This window comes from Callospermophilus lateralis, chromosome 6 (assembly GCF_048772815.1).
Source record: "Callospermophilus lateralis isolate mCalLat2 chromosome 6, mCalLat2.hap1, whole genome shotgun sequence".
Taxonomy (NCBI): Eukaryota; Metazoa; Chordata; class Mammalia; order Rodentia; family Sciuridae; genus Callospermophilus; species Callospermophilus lateralis.
In genome coordinates, this window is record NC_135310.1 from 18942058 (window position 1) to 18955379 (window position 13322).

At 35.2% G+C, this 13322-nt stretch overlaps 1 protein-coding gene across 3 annotated transcripts in view; it reads left to right on the forward strand.

The window, feature by feature from the left end:
* Positions 1–12139, forward strand: part of Katna1 (katanin catalytic subunit A1) — a 36643-nt gene extending 24504 nt beyond the window's left edge. For all 3 annotated transcript variants that reach the window (XM_076858149.1, XM_076858150.1, XM_076858151.1), the window contains 7 exons: positions 881–1002; positions 2525–2630; positions 4022–4180; positions 8426–8552; positions 9524–9658; positions 9993–10119; positions 11787–12139. In XM_076858149.1, the coding sequence (XP_076714264.1) occupies positions 881–1002; positions 2525–2630; positions 4022–4180; positions 8426–8552; positions 9524–9658; positions 9993–10119; positions 11787–11985 (975 nt within the window). In that variant the 3' untranslated portion in view covers positions 11986–12139. The remainder of the gene's footprint in view (positions 1–880; positions 1003–2524; positions 2631–4021; positions 4181–8425; positions 8553–9523; positions 9659–9992; positions 10120–11786) is intronic.
* Positions 12140–13322: the final 1183 nt, after the last annotated feature.

The following is a 13322-nucleotide window of genomic DNA, read 5'->3' on the forward strand; positions in this document are numbered from 1 at the left end:
TTTTTTTTAAACCTTGTCTCCCTGTGTTGCTGAGGCTGGTCTTTAACTCCTGGGTGCAATCAATCTTCCCATCTCAACTGGGACTACAGACACACACTACTGTACCTAGCTTTCATCTTCAGCTTTAATTTGAGACAGAAAGAGTCCAGGTTCTTTTTAATCCTTCTACTGTTTTTTTTTTTCTCATCTCCTACTGATTAGGATTTTCACTTCGAACAAATTATTGAACTAATGTGTACTTAAAGGAGATCATACTAGTTCAACTAATGAAATAAAATACCATGAAAACATGTGATGGCACATGCTTTTGTAATCCCAGGTCCTTCAGAGGCTGAGACAGGAGGATCACAAGATGGAGGCTAGCAACAGCAATTTATGAAGACACTTTCTTTTTTTTAAAAAAAGAGCTCTCTTAGTGAGAGCTCTACCGCTGAGCCACAATCCCAGCCCCTGAAGACACTTTCTCAAAGTAAAAAAATACATGCCTAGGGATGTAGCTTAGTTCAAATTTATTGTGCTTTGTCAGCACAGTATGGGAGAAAAGGAAGAGAACCAGAAAGTACCTTCTAGCTGGGCACAGTAGCACATACCTATAATCCAAACTGTTCAAGAGGCAGAGGCAGAAGGATCACAAGTTTAAAGCCAGCCTCAGCAACTTAGCAAGGGCCTGAGCAACTAAGTTAGATTCTTTCTCAAAATAATAAATAACAAAAAAGGGCTGGGGATATATAGTTCAGTGGTAAAGTGCCCCTTGGTTCAATCCCCAGTACTAAAAAAGAATCAAGAAAGAATATCATTTGAATTTGATTTCCACCTTTGTTTCTGACTCACAGAAACAAATCTTTCAATAAAAAGCTTTTTTCTTTTTCTCTTGTTGTAGAACAAGTCACCTGCTGCTGTTACAGAACCAGAGACAAATAAATTTGATAGTACTGGATATGATAAGGACTTAGTAGAAGCTTTGGAAAGAGACATAATTTCTCAAAACCCCAATGTTCGATGGTAAGTCACATCTCACAATAAGATAATTAGGTGCTATTAAAAAAGAACAAAGAAAAATTAAGACCATTAGGTGCTAATGATGCTTTTTGATAGAGCAAAGGTGACCATGTACTAAGGACCTGTTCTGTAGGACAGAACCAGAGTAGATACAGTATAAGTCAGACAATTAATAAAGCACTTCACTTGTACCCACGTTGTACCAATTTGTTTAAGATTTTTTAAATTAATAATTATGTATAAAATGAGAATAAGATCATAGAAATTTCATCTTCTTTGGGGGACATCCTCTAGTGATTTTTATGTATGTATCTTGCTTACCTATAGCATTTGATAAATGTTGCTTTTGTGTCCTTTTACTCAAACAGTAGTTATCACCTTTATTAGTATTATGTCTAGTCAAAAATCTATAATCTGTCACAAAACATACTTAAAGCCCATTTTCAAAACAACAAAGCTAGGCATATTCTGTTATATATTTCCCTTTAAAACCTTAATGATTATTAGGTATGGTTTTGTGTACTACTTAAAATTTTTTGGTATTTGATATTTATACAGTGAAAATTCATTTTCATAATAAAATTGATATGTGTATCAGTAGTAGTGGTAGGGGTTCTTCATAGTAATTTTTATGATACTCTTTAACTGTGGATTCTACCTTTTAATGGAGTTGGAGGTAAAGCAACAGTATTATAGCCTATCTCCACTTTATGCCCCTTTTATTCTTTATATTGTTGTTTAATGAGTTTATTGTTTCTAAATCAGGGTGAGAGGGTTATGGAGTGAGCATCATAAAAGCAGGATTTAAAAATGATACAGCATGATAATACAGGTTGAACATTCCTAATCTGAAAATAAAAAATCTGAAATAATCCAGAACCTTTTGAGCATAGATATGACCCTCAAAATGTTTTAAATTTTGGCCTGGCTCCTTGGTGCATGCCTGTAATCCCCACAGCTCAGGAGGCTGAGGGAGGAAGATTGAGAGATAGTTCAAAGCCAGCCTCAGCAAAAGCGAGGCACCAAGCAACTCAGTGAGACCCTCTCTCTAATTAAAAAATACAAAATCAGGGCATGGATGTGACTCAGTGGTTGAGTACTCCTGAGTTCAATCCCTGGTACCAAAAAACAACAACAAAAACACCCCAGGGTATTAGATTTTGGAGCATTTCAGAGTTTGCAGATAGGATGCTCAACTGTTAGTCTATGGAAATATTCCAAAATCTGAAACATTTCTGGTCCCAAGAATTTCAGATGAGACACAACTCAAATGTTTACTTAAGAGGCTTATAGGCCAGCCTTTCTAAAAAGGCCAGCTGAAAACCTTTTCTGCCAAGAATCAAAGATAATTTTGTTACACTGATTGGCATGGTGGGCCTCATCACAATGTACTATTTCACTAATGCCCAGAGAGAATCTTAACATTGTGTCAGCAGTATAAAGTTGTGTGCTGTCAGTGGTTCTCAAGATTTAATACATAGAGTTAAATATATAATCTAAGGAATTGTTGATGAATATCTTTCAGGGATGATATTGCTGATTTAGTAGAGGCTAAAAAGTTGCTGAAAGAAGCTGTGGTGTTACCAATGTGGATGCCAGAATTCTTTAAAGGCATTAGAAGACCATGGAAAGTAAGTTTATTATTTGTATGACATCATCATAGTAAATGGCAGTGCATTGCTGTAGAGAGTCACTATTTATGCACTTTATGGAAAATGGAGACAGAAAGTGGAGTAAAGAAATTTTTAGATTAAAAAGTATGTGTTTTGTTATTCAAAATTGTGTTTAAACCAAAACCTATTGCAAGATTTCTAGAGTAAGCTGGGCATGGTGGTACATGGTCTGTAATCACAGCCATTTGGGAAGCTAAGGCAGGATCAAAACCAGCCTTACCAATTTAGCAAGGCCCTAAGCAAAGGCCCTGTCTCAAAATTAAAAAAAAAAAAAAAAAAAGGACTGGGGATATGACTTTATCGTTAAGTACCCCTGGGTTCAATTTCTAATAGCACCAAAAAAAAAAAAAAAGTTCCTAGAGTAAGAAACAGGTATTATTTCAGAAACTGTATACATGGCAAATTTAGGATGGTCTTATATTTGCAAATATGGCCTAGTCAGCTAATACAAAATACTCCCATTTCATTTGTCATATTGCATAACAATATTAAGAAATTGAGAAATATCTGTATCTGTTGAGCACTTTCAAAGTTATGGGCCGATATAAAAAAGAAACTATTAAGAAACTCTTAAGGCTGGGCGCCGTGGCACATGCCTATAATCCCAGTGGCTCAGAAGGCTGAGGCAGGAGGATCTCGAGTTCAAAGCCAGCCTTAGCAAAAGCGAGGTGCTAAGCAACTCAGTGAGACCCTGTCTCTAAATAAAATACAAAATAGGGCTGGGGGTGTGGCTCAGTGGTCGAGTGTCCCTGAGTTCAATCCCTGGAACCAAAAAAAAAAAAAAAGTCTTAGATTTTGAAAATATGCTAATTGGTAATAGTACTATTATTTTTAAAAGTTCTTTAAATGTTAAGTGACAAGATGCAAAATTCATATTATTATACATATTTTAGTTATGTTATGCATGTTGTAATTATACATATATTCAAGTAAACTGTGCAAAAAGAATAACCTAATGTGTCTGAGTAAATAGACTAGGAAATATGCCCAGATGTTGTTATAAACTATTTTTCCTTATCTCTGAGTCTAAGTGTTTAATAATGTGGTTACCCTTTTTTTTGATAATGGATAAAGTAAGTCTAAGGTAAAATATCCTATTTATTTTTGTGTTTGTCCCTTTATTTTAATATATAAATTGGTTGAAATTTGATACTTAGTAATGAATTATTGTGAATTGATTCACACCTGTAGTCCCAGCTACAAGGGGCACTGAACCAGGATTGCTTGAGCCCAGGAGTTTGAGGCCAACTCTTGGCAACAGAGGGGTAACCCATCTCAAAAACAAAGCAATAAAACAAAAAGAACAAAGCCAGATAAATCCTTTGCTTATGCTATAATCTTTCCAACAGGGAGTATTGATGGTTGGCCCGCCTGGCACAGGAAAGACCCTTCTTGCTAAAGCAGTAGCTACAGAGTGCAAGACAACATTCTTCAATGTCTCTTCATCAACTCTGACTTCCAAATACAGAGGAGAGTCTGAGAAGCTTGTTCGTCTTCTGTTTGAAATGGTAAATGAGACAGCTCCAATAGTGATTCACTCTTTACCTCTAAAAGGAGAGAAAGTGAGTTGTAACTGTCTCTAGTGTGTAGATTAAGTAGGCAGGATGACATTCTGTTCAGTCATCATCCTGTGGGTATATCCTTTACAAACATGAGTAACTTGAGTTTCATTTTGTCTGCTTTCTCCAGAACTAGAACCACATCTGTTAATTTATGGGCTTGCTCACATTATGCGATCAACATTACTGATCTGCTATAGGAGTCTGAAATTTTTAAAATCAGTAGGCTTAGTTATGATATGATAAATGTCATATGATATGACAAAAGGTGAGAATCTTAAGTTGTAGAATTTAAATCACCTCTAGTCTATTAACTATACCAAATACCTTGAATTTAATGACCCAATCTTTGGATAAAGTACTTTTCTTATTATTCTGAGTTGCTTTTTCTTTATTCCACCCTGACAAATGTGAGTGCCAGTAGTGAAATATAATTCGACAAGTTCTTTTAGTGTTTAGATGAATTCAGCAGCTTTTTATACTTCAGACTTGTTAAGCTTCATTGATTACTTCAGTCTTACTATATTATGTATTAAGACAGAGTTATATTATTGTATAGATAGTGACAAAGACATGAATTCTTAATCATAGTGGACAAAACATGAGGTGGCCTTACTAATATATCAAATATTCCTTCCTAAGCTCCAAAGTGAACAAGCAAACTAAAGTGTTCACAATTTTAGTTTATCCATTTTTTGAAAAGTTTTCTTTTAATTTTCATTTGCTTTCTCCTTCCTCTTAGACAATTCATAAGCCAGCAGGCAAATTAATGGCTTATTAATAGTCCATAGTACAACAGGTATCTAATTGAAATCTCTTGGATCATTTTGAAAAAATTGCTTGTGCATTGCTTGAAGTATATTGCTAATATTCTGGAGTAACTTGGTCTTTTGAGAAAAAAAAAGTTAATTAAATAGAATGAAATATGGAGTCTTCATAATCAGGTGGCCTGGGTTCAAATTCCTGCCCTTTTCTGATCCTTGGTTGCTTTATCTATAAGACGATATTAACATAAAACCTACCTCTGTAATGTTAGGGTAAAACCTGTTAATGAATATAAATTACTTAATTAAAAGCCTGATTCATAAGGGTTCAATATAAATCATTGTTACTGTTTAAGATTATTTGGTATAGTTTCTAATATAACATTTTATATTAAAGAAAACTATTTTCTGCCAGGTTTGGCACACACACCTGTAATCGCAGTGTATAGGAGGCTGAGGCAAGAGGAATGCAAGTTCAAGGCCAGCCTCAGCAACTTAGCAAGACCCTGTCTCAAAATAAAAAAATTTGAAAAGGACTGGGTATGAAATAAAGCTATTTTCTTCTGTGGGAGTATGCTCTTACTAAGTGTTAATTTGCTTTTTCTTGAACTCAGGGTCTTGTGCATGCTAATAAGCATGAGCTCTACTTCCAGCCCCATGTTTTTTATTTATTTTTTTAATAAGAAAAAGTTTATTTCCTTTTTAAAAATTTTATTTACTTTTAAAATTTGTTCTCTTTAGATAGATTACAGTAGAGTGTATTTTGACATTATAAGTACATGGAGTATAATTTATTCTAATTAGGATCCCATTGTGTTTGTACAGGATGTAGAGTTTCACTGGTGGCCCTACATTATTTTTTATAGCGAGATTTAGAAGGCGTTATCAAAAAACGTTATTTTTTACTGGCTTCCCTGGACTTGCTTGGGAAAATCTTAACCATTGTTAAATAAGTTTCCTCGCATATGGAATGTGTTGTTGAGTTGCCCACTTGATCACTGGCTCAGTCACAAACCAGTGCCTACAGTTTGGAGCTTCTGCCCTGGTTAGGGGGCATTTACTGAAGCCAGATTTTCTTTCCCCTGTTATCATGGTCTCATTTTCTCAAGGAGTAAATAAAACTAAACTTCCTCTATCTTAGTTTTGACTTGCTACAGGTGACACCTCTGTTAATGTGTCCTCCCCAGAAAATGTTAAGCAACTCTCAAAGCCTGTATTTTAAATAAGACTGCTTAAATTTGGTGAAAATGCCAGATTTCAAATACACACAAAAGTAATTGTATAATTTTTGTAGTGTTGTCAAGAAATTTTATATTCAGTTGTCAGAAACTCAATTAGATGATTTAAATAAGAATAATAATAAATAGAATCATGTAACTGGTAGTTTTCAAAAATTACTTTTTGATTATTAGACTAGCAAGAGCCACCAAATCTGATAATTCTTATGAATTTTTTTCTTAGATCTTGAGACCTCCGGGTTGGCTTTCACTTTAGTCAGTCCCAATGATGTAATTAAAATAGCCATCAGAAGCTTATACCTTCTTCTTAATGTCCTTATGGTAGTCCCAGAGAAATCAGTCCTTATTTCCAGTTATTCAGGCAGAAGTGCCATGATAAATATTTGGACTGTTTTTGAATCATGTGTCCAGGCCTGAAACTATTATCTTTGGTCAGAGAATTAAAGTGATCTGATTGGCTATGCCTGAATCATCCTCAGAAGCCTCTTTAGAAGTAGTGGTATATGAAACAGCAGTGTTCTCCAAATGGAAGGGAGACTCCTCTTAGTGCTGTGCAGGCAGAAAATTTGAAAATATCTCTACAGCACTTTCACAGGTCAACCAAAACCAACGTGGCGGGCACATAGCCTCTGCTTGAAGTCAGACCCTTCTGCATATCCTTAGTAATTGAGATTCAGTAAACTGATTGTTCTTATAACTTCTCCTTGGTGTGGCAGTAAATGGGTTGAAATTTAATTTTTGTTAATGTATGTTTTGTTGGTAGATGGTTCCTATCTATAAAATTGTGAATTTTGGGGGGTACTTTAATGAGGAAAAGTTCATTCTCTCTCCACTTCTCAAAAAGAAGCACAAAGATTCTATACATAGTACTGAAAGCTCAAATAATGACTTTGTTAAAAATGAAATTAAACCTTTGTAGGGAATTAAAGACTTAGAATTTCAAATATCTAATAAGAAAATACAGTGGAATTTAAATATTTGGGTTTTGCAGATGAACAAGCTAAAACAAAATCCATGCTTTGGAGCAAGTATCTTCAACATGGTTAGTTGCCTCTTAGAGAATACTAAATCATAGCTTCACGGTTCAGAGAATTGATAGACCCAGGATGATTGCATGTTCAAGTTTGTAATGTCCACAGGTCAGTCCACTGGGTACTATTTTTAGAGAAAACTTTAAAATGCTGTTTTGTTCATTCAAATTGTTTTCTAGAAACTTTGGTCATCATTTTAGGTTCCAATATTCTTGTGCAATGATTATATTAATTTGAGCATTTGGTTTGAATAATGATTAATCATAAACTGTAATAAATTGTAATAAATTATATCTTCAGTCTCTTTAAGTTTTAGATACCATTGAGTCATAGCTTAATACTTGACTAAGACCTATTTAGTGGATCAAGATTAATCTTCCCTGTTATTTTGAGGAAGAAATGTGTACTAATCAGCAATAAAAAGCAATATAGTACTGTACATCCTATAACATACATGAACCTTGAAAACATGATGCTAAGTGAAAAAGACATGAAAGTCCATATATTATATCATTCCATTTATACTGAAATATGCAAATTAACTATTATTCTACTTAACATCTGAAGAGATTAAGATAAGGTAGGCATGGTGGTACACCTCTGTAATCCAGCTATTTGGAAGGCTGAGGCAGAAGAACCAGAAGTTCAAGGACACCCTGGGCAATTTAGCAAGACTCTTTCTCAAAATAATTTTTTTTTTTTTTTTTTTTTTTTGGTACCAGGAATTGAAGTCATGGGTACTCGGCCACTGAGACAAGGGTCAGTTTTAAAAGGGTCAGTCTAACTAGAATTTCTTAGAGGTACTCTAATAAATGATTTTATTTAAAATAATAGTTCTCCATAACCAAATTTTTCTAGAACTTTAGAGCACCAATGTCTGTAACATGTTTCCCCATGGTAGTTACTCATACTGTTGTAGTGTATGGTATAATCCTGTATGCCACTCAAACATATGTAGCCAATTGTATTATTGTCATATTTAAATATGTAAGTCTGCACATGTTTGTCTATTTTAGTTGTTTTGATTCTATCTTCTTCCCCCAATACTAGGGCAAGAGGAAAAAGTGCACAGTATGGCAGCCTCTTCAGACATTTTCTAATTGCTAACCTATCAATTATTTTTAAGTGAAATAAAAACTTGTCACATGGTTTCTTCTTTAGGCTCGATTTTATTCTCCAGCCACCATATTTATTGATGAGATAGATTCCATTTGTAGTCGAAGAGGGACTTCTGAAGAGCATGAAGCAAGCAGAAGGGTGAAAGCAGAGCTGCTGGTTCAAATGGATGGTAGATATATGTCTCTGCATGAATTAACTCAAGGTGGGAGGATACCAGTTATCTCCAGCTCCAATGGATCTGGCTCTACCCATAGAACTAACTTTTTAATCACAGTGCATAATATTTTTGGTAGGGGGCAGGGCAATACCAGGGATTGAACTCGGGCAATTAACCACTGAGCCACATGCCTAGCCCTTTTTTTATTTTATTAGAGACAGGATCTTGATGAGTTGCTTAGGGTCTTGCTAAGTTGCTAAGGCTACAACTCACAATCTTCCTGCCTCAGCCTCCAAGTCACTGGGATTACAGGCATTTGCCACTGCACCCAGCCAGGGTACATCTCTTTTTAACTGGTGTTCCTAATGCCAGGTGAACCCTAGGGGGCTGGTAAATACTGCCTAGAGATTGATAGCAGTACATTTGATACAGTGGCAGTGGTGATATGTCAGAAATAACAGCCACTGCCAGGAGTGGTGGCACACTCCAGTGACTGGAGAGGCTGAGGCAGGAGGCCAGCCTGGGCAATTCATAAGACCCTGTCTTTAAAATATGGTTCACTGATACAGTGTCACTTGGTTTTATCCCAATTACCAAAAAATAAGGAAGGAAAAATAATGGCCATCTACAAGATACCCTTTTAGAATATATGCTAATGTCTTATTCTTGACCATGAAATTGAAATAGAAATAAGTACAGATAAATTGGCCTTAGAAAGAGTATATATTATTTTGAGAAAGTTTCTAATTGATAGGTAATTGAACTGAGCTGATCTTTTGATTATAATCTATTCCAAGTTATATTTTTGCATACTTTTACAAAAACTCATTTTCCTTGGATTATACAGTCACCTGCTTACGAGTCAGCTTTGTGAAACCATACTACCTTGTATTATGCTAAATATGATAATCCTTAAATAGCTTAACTTTATTTCATATAGTCTAACTTAGTGTCCTTTTATTCTCTCCTGACCCTTCTATTAGGTGTTGGAGGTGCTTCTGAAAATGATGACCCTTCCAAAATGGTTATGGTTCTAGCAGCTACTAATTTTCCCTGGGATATAGATGAGGCTTTAAGACGACGTCTTGAAAAACGAATCTATATTCCTTTACCATCAGGTATCATCCTTTAAATCTTGTCTCAAAGCTCCTGTTAACACTCCAGTAGTTTGTTAGGGTCCCCCCCCCCAATTTAGAATATGGTATTAACAAAGAGATAAATGTATACTATCTTTCCTTACGTTACCAGTTTGGCTACTTTTAGAACCTAGAAGTGTTGATAACTTAGGAAAGCAAAAATTCAGTGAGGAACAGCTCTTGAAATTTCAAGCAAAAGAGCCTAATTTTCTAATTTCTAAGAATTAGAAAGCAAATCAAAGTAGTCTTGAGAAAAAAATAATACACTTGTGTTTATGTTGAAGGCTTACATTTTAAAACTTCTTTCTACCATTAGCAAAAGGCAGGGAGGAACTATTACGAATAAGTCTGCGTGAGCTGGAATTGGCTGATGATGTTAACCTTGCAAGCATAGCAGAAAACATGGAAGGTTATTCAGGTGCAGACATTACCAACGTGTGCAGGTATGTATTATTTTGGGAGCAAAAATTTCTGTGATTATAAACTTTTTACAAAGTTATTATACAGTGTTAAGATAGATGAGGAATAAAGACCCAGATTGTAGTCTACATAGATTAGGGTTGTAAGTTTTTTTTTTTCCATCTGAGCTGGGGAGCCCCCATAATTTTTTAAGAAATATTTTTAGTTGTAGATAGACATATAAATAAATAAAAAATTTTTATTTATTTATGTGGTGCGGAGGACCAAACCCTGTGCGTCATGGGTGCTAGGCAAGTGCTCTTACCACTGAGCTACAACCACAGCCCAGAGTCAAATTTTAAGTTAATGTTAGCAGGTGTTAAGATATTTGGGTATCTTGTATATCAGTGAAGAATCCACCACTATTTTGAACAAGTTCAAGAAGTTAGTGTTAGAACAATTTGGGTTAAATAGGAACTGAGTAATTGTCTTGGATATTAAGTTTATTGGTGTATTCCTTCACTATATTGTTATATGAGAAATGATGTGAAATACATTAAGTTGGCCTATCCATGAAGTGCAGTTAATAGTCTAATTTTCAGTGAGTATATCCTAAATGTGATGGTGGGAACAGTACTAAGAAAAAGAAATGGGCTGGGGATGTGGCTCAAGCAGTAGCACGCTCACCTGGCATGTGTGCGGCCTGGGTTCGATCCTCAGCACCACATACAAACAAAGATGCTGTGTCCACCAAAGATTTAAAATAAATAAATAAATAAACTTTTTAAAAAAATAAAAGAAAAAAAAAAAAGAAAAAGAAAAAAATGATTCTAATCCAGGTGATGTGGCTACGTTTTATCCTGAATTTTAGCTCAGATGCTTCTTTTTGGGGGGCCACATACCCAGAATTGAACTCAGGGGCACTCAACTACTGAGCCACATCCCCAGCACTATTTTGTATTTTATAGTGAGATAGGGTCTCACTGAGGCGCCTCAGCCTCCCAAACTGCTGGGATTACAGGTGTGAGTCACTGCGCCCAGACTCAGATGCTTTTTTAAAAAAATATTTTTATTAGCAAATGTTGGACTTTTATTTATTTATATGTGGTGCTGAAAATCAAACCCAGTGCCTCACACATGCTAGGCAAGCACTCGACCACAGAGCCACAACCTCAGCCCCTCAGATGCTTTTTAACAGGGGGTTTGACTACACTTGCCTTCTCATCTCTAGAGTGAGACTCATGGGGGTCAGAGTTGACATGTGCACAGATAAAGCAGCTATATTGCTGCCTTTGCATAAGTTGTGGCTACAAGTAAAGATAAAACATGGTGAAAGGAAAGAGGTACTTGAATGAAGTTTCTATAATAGAGGGGAAAAGAGGAAACCACTTATTATGCTACATGGATATAAATATTTAATTTTCTAACATTCACTTCTCTATGATGTTTATTTTATTGAACACTTGTAATGGCTAGCTTTTTAAAAAACTTTTTCTTGTGCTTTATGCCCAGTGATTTAAATTGATTCATCCTTAATTTCATCATGGAAGATTTAATTACTAAAAAAAAATTTCAGAACGGAACTTGTATTCCAATGTAAGATCTGATGCAATATTACATGTTTAATAAGATCTTAGGGAATTCTACACTACATACAATGAAAAATTTTTATTTAGTCAAAATAACACTTTGTGGCCTTTTTAACACCTAGGGATGCATCTTTGATGGCAATGAGAAGGCGTATTGAGGGTTTGACCCCAGAAGAAATTCGAAATCTTTCAAGAGAAGAAATGCACATGCCTACAACTATGGAAGATTTTGAAATGGCTTTAAAAAAGGTTTCTAAATCAGTATCTGCTGCAGACATTGAAAGATATGAAAAATGGATATTTGAATTTGGATCATGCTAAATTCTCACATGTAAACTGTGAGAAATCTGCCTTAAGTCTTTGAAAAATAATTAAATTTAGTATTTCATTGCACTGAGTGCTATATTTTTTTAAAATTTTAAAATGATAAGATTTTAAAAATCCTTATAATTCGAAATAAAGGCAATTTTTTTAAGCTGCAAATTTGTTTTACTTTAACATTGCCTATTGCCTGTTATAACACAAACGTTTTCACTTGGAGCTGTCTTTTTCTGTATAACATCTTCTCTCCCACTGTTTGCTGCTGTTATTCTTCCTATGAAGAGAGTGAGACTGGCCCCTAGCCTCCTTAGACACCAGTGGATAACTGAAAATTATTCACCAGTTGTAAACAAGTACCTAGGTAAAGCATGAGCCAGACAGACTGTTTCTTTCTGAGAGTAAGACTCTTTATTTTGCATTTTTAAAAGGAGGAGAAATAATTAATGTCTGAACAACTTTTTCTGCCTACTACAGGCAGCTAGGTATTTCTAAGCCCTATATTCATTGTACTCTAATCAAACTCATCCATTCATGATACTAAGCTTAATGAAAAGAACAGTTAACAGTATAAATAAAAGTGAATAAAATGGAAGAAATTTAGTGGTATAAAATTCAGGTTGAGATTTCCATTTGATTGCATATAAAATGAATGTTCTGGGCTGGGGATATGGCTCAAGCGGTAGCGCGCTCGCCTGGCATGCGTTCGGCCCTGGTTCGATCCTCAGCACCACATACCAACAAAGATGTTGTGTCTGCCGAAAACTAAAATAAATAAATAAATATTTTTTTAAAAAATTTAATGTTCTGATCAACCCAACCACAGAAGAGAAAATGGAGTCTCAATGAGAATGAGTACCTTGCTGTGGTCTCAAGTCTCCCTGCCAAGAACAGAAGCCAGGATAGGACTCTGCTGAGTAAAGCAACTATCCTCTTCAGTAGACCATATGGTCTTTGTTGTTCTAACTATAAGCTTATAGTTAATGGATAAAATACGACCTTGTCATCACTTGGGAGTTAGAACTAGTGCTTTTGAACAACTTAGGGAATACAGAAGGACATAAAAAAATGCAGTAGTGGCCAAACACAGTATCACACACTTGTAACTTAGCAACTTGGTGAGATCCTGTCTCAAAATAAAAAATAAAAAGGGGCTGGGAATGTGGCTCAGTGTTTAAGCACCCCTGAGTTCAATCCCTGGTACCAAAAAAAGAAAGAAAAAAGAAAAAATGCCCGGGCATTAGCTCAGTAGCTAGGCATATATCATCACACCTAGCTAAAAAGTAAAAATGTTTTTAATGATACAAAATAGCAGGTATTACATGGAGTAAAGACAAGTT